The sequence below is a fragment of the Balaenoptera acutorostrata genome, chromosome 19, assembly GCF_949987535.1.
Source record: "Balaenoptera acutorostrata chromosome 19, mBalAcu1.1, whole genome shotgun sequence".
Lineage (NCBI taxonomy): Eukaryota > Metazoa > Chordata > Mammalia > Artiodactyla > Balaenopteridae > Balaenoptera > Balaenoptera acutorostrata.
This window is the reverse complement of record NC_080082.1, coordinates 10,826,990-10,849,658: the sequence shown is the minus strand read 5'-3', so window position 1 is coordinate 10,849,658 and position 22,669 is coordinate 10,826,990. Positions and strand designations below refer to the sequence as shown.

Below are 22,669 nucleotides of genomic sequence, written 5' to 3'. Positions count from 1 at the left end.
CTGTGAATAAGTGATAAAATTAGCACATGCCTCAACAGGGTTGTTCTCAAGGATAAATGGTGTAAATGATCATCATCATTCCTTCTTCATCTTTACAATAATTTTCAAGCATTTGGACAATTTAATTCTTACACTAGGCCTATGAAATAATTTAACTCTCATGCTGGATTGTAGTAGGCAGAATGATGGCCCCCCAAAACAACCATGTCCTAATTCTTGGAACCTGTGACTATATTATGTTATACAGCAAAGGAGAATTAAAGTTGCAGATAAAATTAATGTTGCTAATCCGTTGACCTTGAGATGGGGAAGTGCTTAGATTTTCCAGATGGGCCCAAGGTAATCACAAGGGTCCTTAAACAGGGAAGAGGAAGACAGAAGAGAACCAGAGAGGTGGCAGTGCAGGGAGGACTCAGGGAGGTGTTGCTGATTTTGAAGACGGAGGAAGAGGCCATGACCCAAGAATGCCAGCCACTTTGGGAAGCTGGAGAAGGCAAGAGAATGGCCTCTCTTCTAGAGCTTCCAGAAGGAACACGACCTCGCCAACACTTGATTTTAGCCCAGTGTGATGCATTTCAGATGTCTACCTCCAGAACTGCAAGAAAATAAATTTGAGTTGTTTTAAGTCACTACGTTCGTGGAAATTTATTACAGCAGGCATAGGAAATAAATACTGTCGTTAACACCATTTAGTGGTGGACACTAATTCCCCTTATAAACTCATTTAGATGAGGAAACTGAGCAAGATACTGACAGTTTCAAGCTGTAAAGTCCCCCAGCTGGTAAGTGGCAAAGGCAGGACTCAAACTGGCCTGATTTCAGAGTCCGGATCCTTGACCACTGCTCTGGACCTGGATGTGCCGTCAATGGATGCTAGAAAGCTCTCAACTTCTCCAGGCCTTGGCTGCCTATCTATAAAGGGGGGGGGGGGACTTCCCTGGTGGCGCAGTGGTTGAGGATCCGCCTGCCAATGCAGGGGACATGGGTTCGAACCCTGGTCTAGGAAGATGCCACATGCCGCGGAGCAACTAAGCCTGTGCGCCACAACTATTAAGCCTGCACTCTAGAGCCTGCGAGTCACAACTACTGAGCCCCCATGCCACAACTACTGAGCCCATGCACCTAGGGCCTGTGCTCCGCAACAAGAGAACCCACCGCAATGAGAAGCCTGCGCACCGCAACGAAGAGTAGCCCCCACTCGCTGCAACTAGAGAAAGCCCGCGCACAGCAATGAAGACCCAATGCAGCCAAAAATAAAAAAATAATTAAAAAAAAAGAAAAAAATAAAGGAAGGGGACTGAACCAGATTCCTTCCAGCTCAAAAGGTAGAGTTGCTTTTCAGAATGACATCATTAATGGAATGTCAAAATCATGAATCGCCGAAGTCATTCCATTTTGTTCACCACATTCTATTGACTAAGGTAGAAAGTGAACACATCCATTTTTGGGAAAATAGTAATGATGAGGGAGGATACAAAGTGCTTTTTGTGGTCACTTGTTGTACTCCTGAAAATTCAATGAACCAGGCAGGCACCTGATTCTCCAAGCATTCCAGTTAATAGAGATTTCATGGTTAGAAAATATGGCAAAGAACATACTTAGAAATATTTCACAAAAAAAGTGTTCCACAGGACTGAGAAAAGAAAACACAGGGAAACGAGAGATACAGGCAGTGAGCCTGGTCTTAGGGACCATAAAATTCTTCTCCCAAAAAGAGAAGGGAAGGACCTCCAGGACACTGCTTGGAAACACCACCACCAGCAGCAGCCCCAGATAGGCACCACACATACTATTTCCAAAGCTCAACACAGCTCAGAAGACACAATATGGAAACATTTCCCATGGAAATGGACCTGCTACTGACATTGGTAGAGAGCCTGAGGCAGCCTTCCAACAAAATGAATGAGGTTCATCATCTCCGTGTGCTCCCATATTGGGTCATAGGGGGGACAAGTTAAGTTGGGAAAAGGACAATCTACATCAAAATGGAGGAAAGGGAGGTAACCATTGAAACAAAGCCGCAGTTCGAAAGGCTTTCAGAATTAAATTGTTTTCCCTCTTACAGCCAGGGGAAAGCCATAACCCACACCCAGAGCTTATATGGCAGCCACCAAAATGACCCCAGGGTGGACCAAAGCAGAGGAGACCCCCCCCATTCCACAGCCAACGCCAAGCCACAGGGCTAAGGAAAGGGGGCAGCTGGAGAAGACCAGGAAAATAAAGCAAAACACAAAAACACAGGGATTCCAGAGTGAAATACGACAGGCTGTATGAACATGTTATTTCTTTTGTGGTGAAGTACAGAAGTCAAGCGTAATTATAGCCAACGACGTGCTCTGACGGCCCGAGAGCCATCTGAGAAGGCTTCCTTCCAAAGTAAACAGAAATGAGAGTTTGCACTTTTTTGCTTATTCTTCCCTCTTTTTTCCCCCAGCCTATTCATCTAACTTTTCCTTATCTATATAATTCCCTAGACTTAAGTCATAATTTCAGGGAAAGGAAAATAACCACGGAGACTCCAAAGGTCTCATGTTGCCTGGATGTGACTCTTTAAGGAAAGAGTCTCAATGCTGTATGTTGTTCTGTCCTGTCCCTGGTTGGCCACCTTCTCCTGTTGTATTCTAAAGATTGGATGCCCCTTCAGGGGAAGCGTGACATACTCAAAATGTTAATGGTCCTTGCATATCAAACTCTATCAAGCATCTCAAACTTAACATGTCCAAAACAAAATTCCCCAGCTGTCCCCCCAAATCTGTCCCGTGTTCAGCCTTCTCCAGCTCGCTAGTATTTGCCAAATTAAGATCCATATACCATGGAGGATACACCAAAAAAATGTGGATGGTGTATGCATACACTTTTCTAATGGTTACGCATTTAAATGGCACTAGAAAAATATGCAGTCCCATGTCAAACCGGCGATATGGTGGTTATTATTTCTTAGGACTGGACTTTTATTTTTTTAAAGTGAGTTGATTCATAGCAAAGCAACAAGTGAAAAATAATACAGAGATGTGGCACAACTAATAAAGGTAATTGTTAAGGACTGAATGTTACTGCTGAAGTTTAGGAAACACTGGTGTTAACTAATGAAGAGGAGGAAGCTTAACATCAATGTGGGTGATGCGATTTGTTTAACTTCAACCAAGGAAGCTTTTTTTTGTGGCTCTGGGCAAACGGAATACATTCTCTGAGCTCCACTTAAAAAGTGGGTGATAATTCTCACTTCAAAAGGTTGTTGTGAAGATTGAGGGAAAGTAAAATAAGTCTCTAAGTGGAATGCCTTATGTGGAGCAGAGCCTCACTTAGCAATTGCTGGAGGGTGATGGTGGATGGTGGTGATGGAGGACATTAGTGATGGCGATAGTGATGGCGGTGGTGCTGCTGATGATGGTGGTAATGGTAGTGGTGATGGTGGTGGAGAAAAAGGAAGAGGGAGAAGAAAGGAGGAGAAGAAGGAATAGGAATAGAGAGGGGAAGAGGAGCTATAAATCTCCAAAATTTCCATGTATCCAGATACCTAGAATTTCCACGTTTCTCTTTGGATACTAGGAATTAACCAACTTAAAAATGATTCTACTTTTTAGGGATGTTGAGATGGTCAGTGATGTAGTTGTCAACCAGTTGGAACCATGTTTCTCCCATTTCTACGTCCTGGACTTTTGTGTTTTCCCATATATCTTTTTCACAGAAAGGTAAGTCTTTCTTTTTTTTTTAATTTTTAATTTTATATTGGAGTATAGTTGATTAACAATGTTGTGTTACTTTCAGGTGTAGAGCAAAGATGAATGGATAAAGAAGATGTGGTATATATACACAATGGAATATTACTCAGCCATAATAAAGAATGAAATAATGCCATTTGTGGCAACATGAATGGACCTGGAGACTATCATACTAAGAGAAGTAAATCAGACAGAGGAAGACAATTATCATATCATATCGCTTATATGCGGAATCTAAAAGAAATTATACAAATCAACTTATTTACAAAACATGTAAGTCTTTCTTGAATGAAAGGTGACACAAAAATTGTGTTAAGATTACTCAAGATACACCTTGATACTCAAAAAACAAAAGATAATTCAACATACATACAAAAAAAGTGTTAAGATTACTCAAGACACATACAAAAAAAAGTTAGCTGCCAATGATCGTGTTCACATTACTGTAAAAGGCATATGTATGTCTTCTCAGGTGGTGATGATCTTATATGAATTACATTAAAAGGGAATATGAAACAATGATAACAAAAACAGTTACGAGCAGTAGGTAAAAGCTATTGTATCTAGATTTACTACTTGTGATAAAATCTTTGTCTACAGAGGAGGAATTTTCTTCCAAGGACTCAGTCAGATGGTATTTAAACCAGGCATGGTCTACAGGGGATAAGCCTGGATAATTCACTGACAGTAAAATTGCCACTTAATTATCACGCCAAACAGATGACATTTTAGAGATAACCCAGACTCTAACCCTTGGCCTTAGCAAACCAAATGTTTATTCTTCTGGTAGATACACAGACACACGATAGAATCTTAATGTAAGTTTCAAATCACAAGCAAACATACCTTCACAAAGCCAAGGCTGCATAACTTGGCTTTTGCTCCAAATTGCCACTTGCACTGTGTGTCAGCATCATAAATCTGTCCTGGTAGTTGGTCCGGATATTTATACTGTCCTGTTTGCTTGGGCTCATCCACCAGACACCCAGCCTGAGGTGTACTGCAGTGATAACACATCCTTATTAGTTACCAAGTCTATCTGTGATCTGGCCACACAAAACAACATACCTCTGAATGCATTCATGTGAAGAAAAATGTAACATGGCAAAGAAATAGGTACAGGCTTAAAGTGAAAAGAGTGAGTCCTGTCCCGTCTAAGAAGATGAAATTTACACAACTGCAAAGGGTTGTACATGGTACTGGAAGTTATAGCCATCCAACTTGTGAGGCTTGACCTACTAGGAGATGGGAGAAGTCAGTATATTTGAAAACTTTCCCCAATAGTCTCATTCAACAATATGCAACAAATTTGTCTGAGTGCCTACTCTGTGGTGAGTATTAAAGTTACAAAATAAACTAGTTAGAGACAGTTACTTGTCTTCATAGAGTTGAAAGTCATGCTGTGTCTTTTTTACAGACAATGGGGCAGTGGTCAAAGATGTATTTTACCTCAAATAATCTTTATGAGCAAAAAACGAAAAAGATTTTGAAACAAATCAGGGAATCAGGAGAAAGGATGTGTTGAGAAAAAAAGAAGTCAGTCTTAATGGGATGGATTTTCATAGAAAGCACCTTATCTCCACTACTTAAATAATTAAACTAGGATGTCACTGAGAGGTAAAATAGTATGGTGGTTATGTGTGATTTTGGAGTCAGACAGATGGGGGTCCTAGTCAACCATGCAATCAAGATCAACTCTTATACATCTCATTACTGACATAATTTGACTTCCGTAAGAGTTGTTAACACATCAAGCAAGACAATGTAACATGATGACCACAGCGTAGGAAGAATTCAAAGTTAGCTTCTGTTGCTGTTATTATTATTGTACGCAAAAAAGCATTTAACTATATCATAAAAATGATGGAAGTTCAATCTATACTAAATTGACCTTGATTTATAATATTTATTGATTCCATTCTCACATGAGATAGAAGAGAAAACTTCAGGCCCCGGATCATAAATTTAAAATGAATTAGAAAATCTTCTATGTGAGAAAGTCACACAGTGAGAGGCTTGTCAATTTTTTACCATCCTTTGGGGCATCATTTGGTTACACACCCTTCCATTTAATCAGCCTTGCCTGTGTGTATGGCTAATTCTGTAAACATCTGCAAATGATAGGCACTGGCACAGGTTCAAAACAATAAGTATCAGGGGAATAATAATTCTCAAAGAAACTTGGTTAGTTTCCCTAATATCTGGTCAAAGGGAGATGCGATAAGAACCTGAGTGTTCCTGCGAGCCCACATAGATTAACAAGCTGTATCTACATACATATAAAATGATACAATACACGTATGTTTAACCAGAACTCTAGTGTTGTAAAATAGTCAAATATATATAATATTTAAGAAAATCAAAGGAAATGTCAAAGAGTTTCAAGTCTGTGTTCATCACTTACTATGAATCAAATAGTGCTACCTTCCTAACTCTCATTTTACTAATGAAATCTAGGAGTTTTGAGTTACTGAAGGGATTTTACATAGCTCTCATCATGCCCTTTGGATGTCTCTTGGACACTGAGCTAGCTCGTGGCCATTTCAAACAAAATAGCCAATCAACACAAGGCTCCATTCACTGTGACACAAGCACACCATTTTAGCACTTTTAATACTCTTACGACCGAGTTGATTGATTAGATTAAAATAATTAGTTATAGTAAAAAGGCAATATATCCAGCAACCTCTGGACATCATAGAGGAGAGAGAGTTCTAAGCACAGACCGTGGAGTCATAACAGACCTAAGTGTGAGTCTTATGTTGACAACTTACCAGCTATAGACCCTTAAGCACAATTAACCTCCCTAAGGCTCAATTTCCTCAACTCTAGAATGAGGATAATAATAGGATCGATGTGAGGATTGAATGGGGCAATATATGAGGAGCATTTAGCACAATATTAGACCTTCACTGTATTTCTTCAACAATAATCATGACAATATCATCATCATCAAGCCACCAAGTATTTGTTTTCATGTCTGTTGAGCACCGTTCACGGTCACTACTCCAAACCTGGGAACGCCCCTGGCTCTGGCCTGTCTTACCTGAGGAATTTCTTCAGATACTGCCGACTGCACGAGGACCATGAGAATACCCCGTTGTTTCCGGTCAGCGTGGGGGACATGATGTTGCCTTCCGCCTTCCTGCAGGGGTTGCCTTCCCCATCGTGAACCATGCCGAAACTAAAACAGAAAGAAGAAAACAGAAAGCCTTCTGGGAACCCATTTCCCAAACTATAAGCAGAGGAAGAAAAAGATGTCTTGAGAATCAGGGAACCCAAGTGAGGGACAGAGTCATTGAAATTGTAAGAAAAGGGAAAGACAAAATGAGGTACTATCTAGTGTTGTAAAATTCATGTAGAAAATTCTAAAGAATGCTAAGGGCTTTTTTATATTATATCTTGGCCACAAAATCAAAGAATGGTATACGTGCTACAGATTTTAAGGGCAAGAAAATTTTGGTCAAGATTTCCAAGTTAAACTAAAATGATGAAACAGCCAAATTCTTTTATTCCAAACAGCAAAAAATTTTTTCTTGCCACCCATATGGAACTGTGGTAAGAAATTTCAGAATGAGTAGGAGGTAAGTACAGACAGAAGCTGATTATATTTGTTTATTGACTCTTTATGCATAAGGATAGTGTGACATATAAACTTCTAATGATGATCACTTTATTGCTGAAATCACAGGCTCTTTATATAATTAAATACCCCTACCTACAGTCATAAACATCTTTGAAAATTAATGGTTGAATCCATCTACTGAAGACGCATGATGGACTTCTTTTGAATGCATTTTTTGAGAAGACTTTAATTTGGCCTATTTCACCAAAGAAGGTTCTAGCAATAACAGAGTAAAAATAATTTTAGGTGGTTTATCTAGAAATCGTATACATTACACCTCAATGACTCAATGACTCCCAAATCTCCTAACTGGTAGCATAAATGTGACATTAAAGTTTATATGCACATAGAATACACACACCACAAAGACAGAGCTTACTTCAGGCCATATTAAACTGGAAGGGGATGGGGAAATAAGCTTCTTTGGTCATCTCCAAAAAATTCAGTACCCAAAAAAGCTTTTTCTGACTTTTCTCTGGAGGTAGAGAATGGAGAGATACCAATTTATCACTGATTTAGATTGTTCTTAGCATAATTATTTAGAGGAGTAAAATGTGTCTCTTAAGAACATATTTTTAAGAGGCAGGTAGGATTTCTGTGGAAATAAGCATGCTACTCTGATATAATAATTTATCAATATAGCCATCCTTCGAAGGTAGCCTATTCCAAATAAACAACTGTATTATAACCATAGATATGATCCTATTGTGACCCATGTCTGCAAACTAGCTATTTGCCCATCATTCCTCCCAATTTATCAGGCAAGGAATGGCAGGATGGTGGTATACTGTGGTCTTATCAGTGAGTACCCCAGTGCTTTAGAGGTGACGGATTCACACATAGGTATTAATTAAGCTCAATACACACTCGGGGGAAAGCATTTTCCCATCCTCCACTTTGCCCAATTCAGTTCATCGTTGTACCTAACCAGGAAACTAAGGGGGTTTGTTTGAGAGACACTCTTTCTAAATATATTTGTGAAAGTCAAAAGCAGAAGGAAATTTACATGTAAAGCACCACAGGAAAGAGTAAGAATCACAGAAATGGGGATAAGGTGGGGAGAGATCAAAGCCATTACTCTAAGAGGAGAAGGTCATTAAATAAGCATTTCACTGTAGTTTTACGGACATAAGAAAACCAAGTTTGAATTGAATTTTGAACTTGAAATTTCTTAATTTTCTAATTTACTTTGATTTAATACCCTTTTAGAAGATAACATGCGTTTTCTTTAGCACATGTCAAAAGTCTTGTCAAAATCTCATGAATTGTCTGTTTCAAAATTTAACTCTGTTAGGCCATGTTATTTAGAATTTGAGTATGTACTTTCCATTGTATCTGTTCTTCCTCCTATCTCTGACTCTCCTCACCCCACCTGGAGAATGTCTTTGGTTTTCCTTACTAAGGTGTTGGATTTTGCTTTTGGTAACTAACTCATGACCAAGGATGATTACATTTTTTAAAGGCCAATACGTTTTTTTTAAAAATTTATTTATTTTTAATTTATTTATTTTTGACTGCATTCGGTCTTTGTTACTGTGCGCAGGCTTTCTCTAGTTGTGGCGAGTGGGGGCTACTCTTTGTTGTGGTGCGCGGGCTTCTCATTGCGGTGGCTTCTCTTGTTGTGGAGCATGGGCTCTAGGCACGCGGGCTTCAGTAGTTGTGGCACATGGGCTCAGTAGTTGTGGCTTGCAGACTCTAGAGCGCAGGCTCAGTAGTTGTGGCGCACGGGCTTAGTTGCTCCGCGGCATGTGGGCTCTTCCCGGACCAGGGATCGAACCCATGTCCCCTGCGTTGGCAGGTGGATTCCCAACCACTGTGTCACCAGGGAAGTCCCTAAAGGCCAATACTTTTTTAAAAGTGAGAAGACTGGTTCATGTGGACCTCATGCTGGTGAAACAAATTGCGACATATATTTGACATTCAGAGATATTTTATTTCCTGCACTTATCAAAGGGACCTTGTGCCTAACGGGCATTTTTGCACCATTGTTCCAATAAAACTGGTTCATTCATATCTTGCTATGAAAGCAGTTGTGCATAGATATAAAATGCTGGGTGACTGTTGGATAACAGTAATGGTCAAGATTCAAATTTTCTGAAGATAATAAATAGCTTACAAGACACACTAATACCAAAATACCAAAATATAAATTATAGTTGCAAAATAGATTGCATGTGCTTTTATTTTTAAGTCAGAAATTAACTGATGCTCTGAAAACAAGCATTCAATATAAATGCTGAACACAAGACCCACATACATACACTCCTAAACTCATACACCCTCTGAAACAGTCATTTTGTGAAGCAGTATGCTTATTCCAATATAGATGCTACTGCTTAAATAATGTTTGAAAATTCTCTGTAGAACTGTATGTGTACCAGGTTATATGCTTCATAAAATACATTCATCTCATTACTCTTAGGTTTCTTATTCCTCCTTTCTAACCCTATTCTCACAGAAGAATTAAATTAAAAGAATATTAATGACATGCAATGACACCGAGGAAAAGAATATCCAGCATACACAAAAGTTTTTAAACAATTAACATGTCATTACATTCTGCGAATTGACATGTCCCCATGATTATTTCTGTAGTATAATGAACTAAAAGTATCTTTACTGCCGCAAAACTTGGAAGAAAATAAACACATGCCTAAATGACCAGAGGATCCATTAGATAACTTGCAGTCCGTTTATGCACACAATGTAACACTGAGTAGCTATCAAATGTTCTTTAACAAAAGCCTCAACAATGACTGGCCTTTGATTGAGCCCTTCTTATAGTCAAGTACTATTCTAAGCTTTATACAAGATTTATCCTATTTATTCTACCCAGATCAATAATAATCATTAGAGGAATGTCAATGAATCACCCAACTGGTTTTCATATAAAGTGGTGTATCAAGGGGTCACTTACTTGTGCCCTGACTCATGAGCGATGGTGAAGGCCAGGCCAAGTCCCGTGTCCTCATTGATGGTACAACTTCGGTACTTACTGCACATCCCACTGATGGGGGCAAACCCTGTTGAAAGAGCAATTTCAAACCCAAAGTCAAAAGGAACACACACAGATACCTGATCATTTCTGATGCCCTCAAAATGTTCTGCACAGTTTTAGTTTTAAGGATTAATGTATTTCCTTTTTTTGGTAGAAAAACACTAAAGGTATACACCTCTCTGTCCTCTCTAAATAGATAAGAGTAGGACTTAATACTTTCTTGCTTTCAAAAGATATTGTCATCAACTGACCCTCCTAACAACTGTATGAAGGCAGTATGAGTATTGTAATTCCCATTTTATATATAGGATGGATAGTAAGTCACAGGATATTTATATGCCTGATCTAAGCTCATTATTTGGGTCAGAACAATTGCTAAAATGATAGCTAAACCAATGTAAAATAGTCACTTAATGGGAGTATTAGCATCAAAGCTCAAGGTGTATTTTCTAAGAGAAAACAAGGTATATTTTCTAAGAGATGCATCCTCATTTTTCTCCAAAGCAGATAACATGAAAAGGCCTAAAGAGTGTTAACAGATTAACTTTATTTTTCTCCTATTCATTATAATGTGATAAATGTTCCTGTTCCCCAAAACTACCTCCTTCCAAGAGCAGTTATAAAATCATTCCGGCCTGTTCTCGAATTTATCTTGAACTACATTATAGTGTTGAATGCCTTTCTTCCCAAGTGTAGGTCTTCATAACTAGTAGAACAAGGATATGTACCCAAGAGTATGAAATATATGCTTGTGAATTGACTGCATCCACCTTGCTGCCATGATGCAAGTGAGGTCATCTGGTAAACCTAATGTATAGGCACACATCGTGGATAGCACCATCATCATCAATGCTAAATAAATGGCAGCTAAATACCACACACTGTCCTATATGCCTCATATACATCTACGTGTGTATAATTATATATTAGAAACTGAGGCTCAGAAAGGTGAATTAATTTGCTCAAGATCTCACAGTCATAAATTCTAGACTGAGGATTTAAGTGCAGACATATTCGAAGTCAACACCCATGTTCTTTGCATTAGGACATGCTGCTTTAAATAAGTGACTTATAGACCAGTTGTTAGGGTTATGTCCTAACATAACTGTACTTGTTTCTCCAAGCCTTTCCGTATATTTTGGTCTCTGACTGACTGATAAAACTACCTCTTCAAAACAGCAACAATGCACTGGGCTATCAAATGTCACTTTGCAAATTCCAAGCTCAGAATATGACTGAATGTATACCACCCCCATCATAAAAACCCAGCCTATGGAACAATACCCCAAATGGTTGATTCTCAGTCATGCATCGTGTTTTGAAGACTGTGATTAATGGTGAACTATTAAAATAAACTTATTTTATAGGACATAATACAGGCATTACAGAGAATTTGAAAAATACAAAAAATAAAAAAATCTGAAAGTCCAATCTACTTTTTTTTAAACAAATTTATTTTATTTATTTATTTTTGGCTGTGTTGGGTCTTCGTTGCTGTGCGTGGGCTTTCTCTAGTTGCGGTGTGCAGGCTTCTCATTGAGGGGGCTTCTCTTGTTGCAGAGTATGGGCTCTAGGCACTCGGGCTTCAGTAGTCGTGGCTCGCTGGCTCAGTCGTCGTGGCTCGCGGGCTCTAGAGCACAGGCTCAGTAGTTGTGGCGCACGGGCTTAGTTGCTCCGCGGCATGTGGGATCTTCCCGGACCAGGGTTCGAACCCGTGTCCCTTGCATTGGCAGGTGGATTCTTAACCACTGTGCCACCAGGGAAGCCCACAGAAGTCCAATCTACTTTTATCTTTAATATATTATGAAGGATTATAAAGCACTTCAAGGAAAAATATATTTTGAGGAAAAAATGGGAGTAAATCATGTAAAATTTTCTCAGTTCCCCCAAATTTTTACCATCAATCTGGACTATCAGTTGTGTATGAAAAATATGGCTCCCACTGCCTGTTTTAGTAAAGGAAGTTTTATTGGAACACAGCCATACTCACTTGTTTACATATTGTCTTTTTCACTAATACAGCTGAAGTGAGTAGTTTCAACAGAGCTTGGATGACACACGCAAAGCCTAACATATTTACTGTCTTGCCCTTTGCAGAAAACATTTGCCCACCCCGATCTAGATGAGCATCAATTCATTTAAAAATACTGTTGAATTCCTGCTGTGTGCAATAGACTATAGTAGAAAATATAATATAGATGTGAACGATAGAGTTCTTATTCACTGTCTTGTACAAATATGGAAGAGCTGAGTCCTTCAAAGTTCAAGTAACTTTCTAAAAGAAGCGTGCTATCTAGGGGCATAGTTGAATGCCACGGAGACCAGTCAAGTTCTTTTCAGCTATCCAGTTCTGCAGTCAAGATGCTTCTGAAATAACCTACAACTTGTGTAGTTAAATGACAATTTATCTCATGCCTGAAGGATCATCAAAAGGTTTAATAAAGAAAAACACAACAGGAATAAAGTAAAGGGGTCCCCATTCCACACTGAGTTCAGTTAAAAAGAACAATATTCAGCAGACGGTACAATGAAGATACTCCACAATTTGCAGATTAAGTCTCCTTATTAAGAATCCTAAGGGCCACCCACCCAATAGAAAGTTTCCAGACTGTGTTTTTAGCTAACATGGGTGTGCATGAAGCATTTGCTCGTATCATACCTAGAGTATCACATGGTTCGTTCTTCCAGGAACAGATATCAAATCCCGTGAGTAAGATGGCGTGGTCATGCCTCTTGCCATTCTTTCCAATGAGGGCAGACTGCCACTGACAAAAACTATTCAGAGATTGGTCTGCATGATGGTTGATCAATAATCCTCCCTATGGGAAACCCACACAAATTAAAGTGTGAATTTGTCACAGAGATGAGAATGCTGCATCATTCCATTTGTACAGGCAAACACAGAAGCATCTTGTTTCTGGGGGAAGGCTCAGCAGAGGAAAACATCTGAGCTAAGGCTGGACATATTGGTATTAAAAAAAAAAACTAAAAATATTTTGGGTAAATGCTCACAATATTGATAGTTACTACAGAGTTTCAGTAGTGTGCTTTATGACCAACTGTGTTTCTACAACAAATAAACTGGTATCAGTTAGAAACACCTTTGTTCATCTCACGCTGGTAGCATCTTTATAGAACTGTTATTAATTTTAGAACATAATTATTAATTAATGGGGATAAAGTTCCATGACTTCTTCAGCAAAGCATGAGGACGGTACTGACCGTAGCTTATTTACCCCTACGTCAAAATTTCCAGTCAAGGGCTCGGCATATCATAGGTTACAATCCATCAATCAATAAAACGAAAGCTCACTGAATGGATGAAGAAACAAATAGCCACAATATTCTAAAGGGTAAGAAGGGACCTAGTCTTCAAATAATTTTTATCAAAATGTTTTCTCAGAACTATTGACTTAGGTCGATTTGAGGGTTTTCAGGCAAAATCTTTCATTATCAGTGAATTAGGATGTTGCTGACTTTGAGTCCTTGGGCAAAGTGTGAGTGGTAAGTTAGACAAAAGGGTCTCCCGAACAACACACACCTTTTCTGCCCTTCCAAAATTCTAAGAATAATTTGATACGTTGTTAACCTCTGTAGCGCTACAGACCTGGGCAATTAGGATCGTTTTTGTCTGGTCTCTGACTCTCTGCTTTGTCCATTCATTACTGGAGTTACAGATGGAGAGGAAAAGCCTCAGGGGACTTAAAAATAGTTGGATTGGTAATCCCCACCTCAGAAAATACAGTTTCAACATCAAAACACTACAAAGCAGTACGTGACGTGCAACTTAACACTTTATTATATGTTCTGTCTTGCATCCCACTGTAAGCAAGTCAAGGGCAGTTAAATATTCCTTGTTTAGTTTCTGTAGTACCTAAGGTGGTTGGTTTTGGGAGACAGTAGGCTTACCACCAGAATTTTCAGATGACCTATTTTCAGTATATTTTCAAGATATCCTTTGTACCTACCCAGCACCTCCAACTTGCAAAATCCAGCTAACTTTTAAATCTCTTACCAAATGCACTTTCCTTGTGAAGCTTCCATAATATTTATATAACGTAATATCTATATTTTACTTTTGTATTCATATTATATATGCACATTTAATCCTATTTGCTATCACTGTATATTGAAAAATATATATTGCATATATATTTTGTATGTTTATATATAAATAATTATTTTGTGATGTTTTAGTATTTAAATGCACAACCCTATTAGATTGTACTTTCCTTGAGGGTAATTTGAAATTTTCAAATTTGAATTTCTAATGACAATGGCATGGGTTGGCACACAGTAGGTGTTCAGTAAGTGTATCCTGAAGGGCAGGATGAATGATGAAGCAAATGAAGTTTGGCACTTACAGGTTCTTGTTCCAGAAGAATAAGGCTGACTACAACAATGTTTATATCACTTCCAATGGTCCCATCTTTAAAGAGGCTGGAAACCTGTTGCAACAAAAATTGAAATCAAACGAAAGTAAAAGAAACAAAATTTGAAAATTTCCAAAACTGCCAGGGGAGATCAATCAGACATATATATAAGCATGTATGTTTTGATTTTACCAAATACATGTATGTATGAAGCCAATTTCCTCCAAACTTAATTTTTTTCAATAGAATCATGTGGCTACACCTGCTATTCAACCCATGCGAGGGAATTCCATGATTTTTAGCTATCTTGGAGAGGCAGGGGGTTGGGGTCCTGACAATCTCCCTTACCATGTTCATGACCGTGAGAATGTACGTGGTGACATTGGCCTTGCCATGCTTTTCCACCATTTTCTTATCTGCTACCACAAGGGTTTCCACGTTTAGGCCTTTTTGTGACTTTCCAGCTGATCTTCTGGGCCGCCCGGAGCTCCCGTATTCATCAAACCTGAGATAGGTATCCTCTGTGGGAGGCTTAGGGGCATCTACAAGGAACAGAAGAGCATTTGGAGGGCTATCAGCAGAGATCATCCAGGGGAGACAGACAGAAATCTAAACAAGGGGAGGAGAGAGACCATGTAACCAACACTTCACTCACCTCCTGATAAATGATGCCACTGGTACCTGTCCTGGGGCTATGGACCTAATTTATGGTCAAGAGAGATTCTTTCAAAAGAAGGTTGGATGGATGGATGGATGGATGGATGGATGGACGGACAGACAAATGGATTCAGTAACTCAAAAATGTTCTTCTAAAGAGTCAAAGAAAACAAGCTACAATTCTAGTTGGAAGAGCAGGTCAAGAAAAATCAGTATTGCGGGAAGGAAATGCTCATTTTATTTTATTGCTAAGAAACTGCAGAAACAAGACATTATCCTTTGCTTCTGAATTCATTATCACACTTTGTATATTATTTTCTAAATAAAATTTAGAAATATGTATCTTGTAGAACACTGCCCATGTTCTTGTTTCATCAACACAAACTTGAATGTAGCACAAAATAAGTGGTCAATAAGGGCTCTTTGACCTGATATTAATTTAGTTGCTAGGGAGACAGCATAGTCAGAAGTGATATTTAAAATTAAATACTTTGTAATAGATAAGGTGCAGGCATGGATATTGGCCACAGTCTCTGAGCAGAGACCCGGAAGTACCCGCTGGATTAAGCACGACCCCTTTAGTTATTGGACTGTGACAGATCCAAGGGTTGCTGGGAAGGAAAATGCATTTGAAAAGCTCAGGACAGTATGTACTATTAATATAGATATATTTTAATACTTCAACAACTGGTATAGTCATTATAGTGAACTCAACGCTCCACAGAGAGAAAGTAAAAAATCAAATCATTGAGAGTTAGATTTAAAACCTCAAGTAGGCCATTTTGATAAATGACTCTGAGTTTCAGTTTCCTCATCAATGAAAAGAGTGTAATATCCAACCATAAGGTTGCTCTAAAGATTAGCTCTTATATCTCATATCAAACACATATCATTGGAGGTTTCCCTGGTGGCGCAGTGGTTGAGAATCTGCCTGCCAATGCAGGGGACACGGGTTCGAGCCCTGGTCTGGGAAGATCCCACATGCTGTGGAGCAACTGAGCCCGTGAGCCACAACTACCGAGCCTGCGCGTCTGGAGCCTGTGCTCCGCAACAAGAGAGGCCGCGATAGTGAGAGGCACGCGCACCGCGATGAAGAGTGGCCCCCGCTCGCCGCAACTGGAGAAAGCCCTCGCACAGAAACGAAGACCCAACACAGCCAAAAATTAATTAATTAATTAATTAATTATAAAAAAATACATATCATTGCCACTATAAATATCATTACTATCATTAATTAATACCACTACTATTATAAATTCATGCCAAACAGATGTTCTTTAAAAAGGATATTTCAGTTACACCCAAATCCCCAAAACCAATTAAAACGGTAGAAACTGTCTTGCATTTTGCTCCTGATCAGCACAGCAGGGGTACCACTTCCTCTTCTCCGTGGGTATCACCTCGCTGCTCTGTCCAACTAGCTAGTCATGTGCTGCTCATGGCTCCTGAGATTTGAAATGGGGCTGGTGCCACTGAAGGAACCAAATTTTTAATTTTATTTAATTTTTATTAATTTTAGTTTACACTTAAAAAGTAATATTTGTTTCAGCTATTGAAAACCTTAAGCATATTTGGAACAGTTTGACTATGTAAGTCTACTTTTAAACTTGAACTTTAAATTTTATGAAATCTAGATACAGATTAAGTATTTCTGGTGAGAATTGATTGTCTGATTTGAAATTGTTCTCGAAGTGTTAAATAAATAGATTTCCAAAACTTAATTTGTAAAAAGAATATAAAATACTTCATTTTAATTTGTTTTCATTGGTTATATTGATGACATGTTGAGATATTTTGTATATAGTGTGTTAAATATATTATTAATATTAATTTACCCATTTAAACATTTTTTAATGTGGCATTTAAAAAAAATGTAAAATTAAAAAAAAATAAAATAAAATAAAAATAAAAATAAATAAAAAATAAAAAAAATAAAAAATGTAAAATTACATTTGGGGCAGGTGTTATATTTCTATGGGACACTGCTGGTCTGAAAAATGCAGACGGTTGGGCCCGGGTCACAAACCAAGTCCAAGGGTCCTTATGTTCCATCGCCACCTCCAATCAGGTGCCAATATTCTTATTAACTGGGAAGTCATTCCCTCAAATCCTCAAAAGGAACGCCCAACCACACCTGGGAATTCACCTCTGATTTCTTTCATCATTTGGAAGACTGGGTCCTTTTCTCACGGGTACAGAAACTAAAATAATATTGGGACCTTCGACTAAAAAGTAAAAGATGTTAAAAGAGGAAAATAAATCTTTCCAGTTTAACTTAGAAAAAATGATCGCCCAGTTTTTGTCTGACAGGGATGATTTCTGGTTCATCTCCAAGATTAATTTCAGTGGGGGCTTCGTGTAGCCCAATTTTAACCTGCAAAGTCAGCACACCCAAATGGCACTTGGGAAAACCTGTCGAGGGCCCAGAGAGGAACACAACAAGAAAAAGTTTCCTTACATACATTTCTTGCGTCGTCCACAAAAATGCTGCTTTTGCAACCTTCCATGGTGATGTTTTCTTTCTGGACTCCAAGTTGTGTGGGGAGTGCGACTTGGGGGGTGACCAGCAGAGTTCCCGCTGGAGCTCAGGTAGCCATGGCAACGCTGGACCTTCTCCTCGGCAGTCCTTTTGTATAGCACGTGAGGATGGTGGCCTGCAGGGGAGCTGTAGTTGTGTTCCTGGGCCAGGAGCTGAGGTAATGGCGAGATGAGGAATTCATTTTTTCGTGTCCTTATGAGACCTGACTAAAAAGCCAAACACAAAGAAAACATTAAGGATACCACGCATCCCTTTTTTGATGTGTTGGTTTTCAGCAATTGTTTATCGGCTTCTTCCCATGTGCAGGCACTGTGCTAAATGCTTGGAGTGTATCATGTCGTTTTATCTGCACCATGAGCAGTGGCAACTGTTATTACCCCCATTTTACAGATGAGAACACTTAGGCTAAGAGAGTAAGTATGAAAGCTAGGACTGGCACCCAGAATTCTCCACCTACTGGGGCAGTACTGTTAATTCCTATTCTAGGCTGCCAGTCTTGATGTTTGGGACTCAAGGGCTAAGCCATGTGACATCCTGGGAGTCTCCACATCTAGGACATGGCAGACACTGTGGTAAACACAGGACAGAGTGATGAATTGAAAAACAGCCTCGCCCTGAAAGAGCTTATAGTGTAGACAGTAAAAACAAAGACATTCCATCTTGATTTCATAAGCTCTCGATAAAAGAAGTAGCAAGGATTGCAAAGTGAGCGATTATCACTTATATCCAAGCAGAGGTCTGGGGAATCCAATGGGTTGCACCATCACGAAGAGACATATCTGCTAAACTGAGACGAAAGAGGGGACTGGGGCGAGCCCATCCAATCACAACGTCACTTTCAAGTTCATGGCACAATACGTCTATCTTTGTACCTGATATTTCGGCCACAATACACCCCTGCCTTTTTCCCTGCACGCTTCGCGCTCTCTCTTCTCTGCTCCAGCCTCAGCCGGGGGTCTGGTTAGAAATGCAGACTCTTAGGTCTCTCCCCAGACCTGCGGACTCAGATTCTACATTTTACGTAGATCCCGGGTGATTTATCTGCCCGTTAAGGTTTGCAAAGCACTGACACAGGCCAGCAATTCTTAAACTTTGCTGAACATAGGAAACGCCTGCAGATCTAAATACACACACACACACACACCACACACACACACAGTCACTCACTCCCAGACAGAATCCCATACCATCAAAAACCGAATCTCTTGTGACTCAGGTATCACAAATTTTTTTAACTGCTCCAAGGATTACACCAAAGTACAGAGTTTGTGACTCAGTGCTTCAGGTCCCACCTGCTTCATGTGCAAAATGGGGAGAATTCTTCCTGCCCTGACCACCTTTCAAGGGGAGATAAAATAACCATTGCAGAAGCCCTTTACACACTCTCAATCCCAGCAGTTTGGATGACTGACGATGATGAGTGAGTGAATCAACCCACATTCACTGAGCGCCAGCGAGGAGCCAGGCATGCAGGTAACTGCGAGCACGTACCTGTGCAGGAAATACGCACACACAGCATGCAGTTCACTGGGGAGCCAGACACATAAATATTCAAGGATGTAAGGGGGTGTCAGGGTGAGGGCAGGTTACCAAGGGAACACAGAGGCGTGTGTGGGGTGGATGGGTGGCATCAGACGGGCTGTCCCCAGACCTTATTTTAAGCCTCTGTCACGATTCAGTTTCTCACTCCTAAAAGGAGTCCCAGAATGTGTGATGTGGTCCTGATTTTCCTTCCACTTCAGAAGTCTGCTGCCGTCTTAAAGACTGTCTTATGAGGACTTCCCTGGCGGTCCAGTAGTTAAGATGTCACGCTTCCACTGCAGGGGTCGTGGGTTTGACCCCTGGTCGGGGAACTAAGACCCTGCATGCCTTGTGGCGTGGCCAAAAACACCCCCCCAAAACCAAGCCAAGACAAAACGAACAAACAAAAAAACAAAGACTGTCTTATGGTCTGTAGCACCAGCATGATGCTTTCCTTCGTTCAGCAAACACCCTGAGCATCTAATTCACAGCCCTGTTCTAGACACTGGCACAAAGAGGCACAAAGTCATGAAGCAGTTCGCATTCCTGCTGTCATAGAGATGATGGGAGAATCAACTGGCAACAAAAATTTAAAGAAGTAAAATCTCACGATCCCAGAAATCCTGCCCACCCACCATACCTTAGGCTGTATCTCAGAGCAGCCTGTCCCCGCCACCAGCCCCGTGCCAGGCTGGCAGATACTTTCATCCTCATTTGGACACTTTCTATTGAACCTTCCAAATCCCCCATCTTCTCCAATATGGTCTCCTGACATTGGCCGGTGTCCTCGGCCAACGTGAATCAGCTCACTTCACGCGCCCTGGTATTCATCTCAAATCTGAATCCCTTTTCCTGGCCCACGAATCTCTCCACCATCTGCTTCCTTTGGAGCCTGGCAGCTGTGTCTGTCCCGTCTCCTTCATACCATCCTGAATAGGACACGTCTTTGACTTTTTCTTTTTTTTTTTTGGCTGCACTGAGTCTTCGTTGCTGCGCTCAGGCTTCCTCTAGTTGTGGCGAGCGGGGCCTAGAGTACAGGCTCAGTAGTTGTGGTGCACGGGCTTAGTTGCTCCATGGCATGTGGGATCTTCCCGGACCAGGGCTTGAACCCGTGTCTCCCGCATTGGCAGGCGGATTCTTAACCACTGCGCCACCAGGGAAGCCCCAGAGCATTTACTTTTATAAGGGAAAACTCCATGTGTCGGGGGCCTCCCTCTTTTACCAGGAAGGAGAGGTTGACTAAAACTCTAGAAATTCTTATCAACTGAGAAGTTTCCGCCTTAAATCTGCGTAACAGCCATACCCTTGTTTACTGGGCTTTGCCTAATAGGCTCCCGTAACTGCCATCCCCTACCCCAACCTTTCTATTGTCTTCAGCTGGAGATGGTATTTAAGGGGGCGGGGGATGGCTTGGGCCTTTTGGGGGAGTTATTCAGCTCGCCTGGGCATCTCCCATGCACACAGGAGGTATACTTGTTATTAAACGTCTATTTGTTTTCTCCTGTTAATCTCTCCTTTATTACAGTTGGGGGCGTGGTCTCAGCCAAGAACCTAAAAGGGTAAAGGGAAATTTCCTTTCCTTGCCTACACATTCTTTTTATTTTTTTCCCTTAACATCTTTATTGGAGTATAATTGCTTGACAATGGTGTGTTAGTTTCTGCTGTATAACAAAGTGAATCAGCTATACATATACATATGTCCCCATATCCCCTCCCTCTTGCATCTCCCTCCCACCCTCCCTATCCCACCCCTCTAGGTGGTCACAAAGCACCGAGCTGATCTCCCTGTGCTATGCGGCTGCTTCCCACTAGCTATCTATTTTACATTTGGTAGTGTATATATGTCCATGCCACTCTCTCACTTCGTCCCAGCTTACCCTTCCCCCTCCCCGTGTCCTCAAGTCCATTCTCTACGTCTGCATCTTTATTCCTTGCCTACAAACTCTTAACCGAGTTCGCACACACTTTTCCTTTCCCCTGCCGTCTTCTTCCTCCACAGACTCACTTGCTTGGCCTTCTGATGCTCTTTGCTTTGTCTTAGATTCAGTACCATCTTCCCAGAGAGACAGGATTCAGGACGCTGTCGAAAACTACCCTCCCCACTTCCCGTATTTCGGGTCACAGTTTATTTGCTGTGTGTCCTAATTCAATGAAGGAAACAAAGAAAATGCAACCTTCCCACCACCTCTGATGTCCAGTTTAAACGTCCAGTCGTACCCTGGCATCCCTGGTGTATGCCACACATCACCAACCAATACATAATAGGCTATTAGCCTACATACATCTGTGGAATAAGTGAACTGAAGAATCTCAGAGCGGAGGGGATGCTGAGGGTGGCCATGCCAGCACCCTGCTCCCTTTCCAGCCAGGGAAACCAGAGCTGGGAAGCGACAAGTTCAAATTCATTAAAACCTTGAACTCTTTCTATATTACAGATTTTGTAAGCAGATCGGTTATGGGGTCCCTGGAGAAAGAGAACCAGGCATGGCTTTCTTGACATAAGAGAAGCCATTTTGGCCTAAGCCATTTTGTGATCTAAGCCTGGCCACCATGCTTGCCCTTGAACAGGTGTCAGTAGCCAATGATCTTAAGGGAACAAAGGAATGTAGGAACAGAGGAAAGGCAGTCAAATAAGAGTGCAGTGATAAAGCAGAGTCCTAGCTCCTCTTCAAGGGATAGACACAATTTTTGTCTTTGAGTTCTGCAGGAGCTAAGACCCCAACTCAGGTGGAGGATGGAATGATGACGTTGACCCTCCTGACTTCAATCAACTAAAGCTTGCACTCTGTCGACCTTGGCCCCCAATTCTGTGCTGAGTTCTTCTCTGCTCAAGCCCCTTCACGAATAACGCATGTACCCTGAGCTTCAAACTTCCCCAGTTGTGCTGTTCAGGGAGCTGCTGCTTTGGGAAGGACCCCCAGTGTTCTCCTCACTTGCTGCAAGTAGTAATACCCCCTTCGCTTGGTTGTGTCTATTGGCTGGACACCCACCAAGAGGCGAATCCAGTTTTGGGGTAACAGTGTGAAGGCAGGAGCCCTCCCTGTAATACCTTAGTTAAACTTCACAGCCACCTTGTGAGCGACTCTCTGCTGGGAGCCCAGGTAGGATTCAGGCCCCCCTTCCCTGAGCAGGGCCATCACATCTAAGCCCGGCCTCCCAGTGCCCTCTCCTCGCCAAGCTGCGGGAAGACAAAAGACCCCATTTACAATCCCCAGCAGACAGAGTGACCAGTTA

General features: G+C 40.8%; 1 protein-coding gene across 1 annotated transcript in view; it reads right to left on the bottom strand.

Moving 5' to 3' along the window:
* ADAMTS18 (ADAM metallopeptidase with thrombospondin type 1 motif 18) overlaps window positions 1–17,988 on the bottom strand; it is an 81,091-nt gene extending 63,103 nt beyond the window's left edge. The window contains exons 1-7 of the mRNA XM_028166621.2: window positions 17,834–17,988; window positions 15,067–15,260; window positions 14,710–14,793; window positions 13,005–13,164; window positions 10,265–10,370; window positions 6,769–6,906; window positions 4,569–4,722 (exon numbers count right to left, since the gene is read on the bottom strand). Of these exons, the coding sequence (XP_028022422.1) occupies window positions 4,569–4,722; window positions 6,769–6,906; window positions 10,265–10,370; window positions 13,005–13,164; window positions 14,710–14,793; window positions 15,067–15,260; window positions 17,834–17,882 (885 nt within the window). The 5' untranslated portion in view covers window positions 17,883–17,988. The remainder of the gene's footprint in view (window positions 1–4,568; window positions 4,723–6,768; window positions 6,907–10,264; window positions 10,371–13,004; window positions 13,165–14,709; window positions 14,794–15,066; window positions 15,261–17,833) is intronic.
* Between the last annotated feature and the right edge of the window lie 4,681 nt (window positions 17,989–22,669).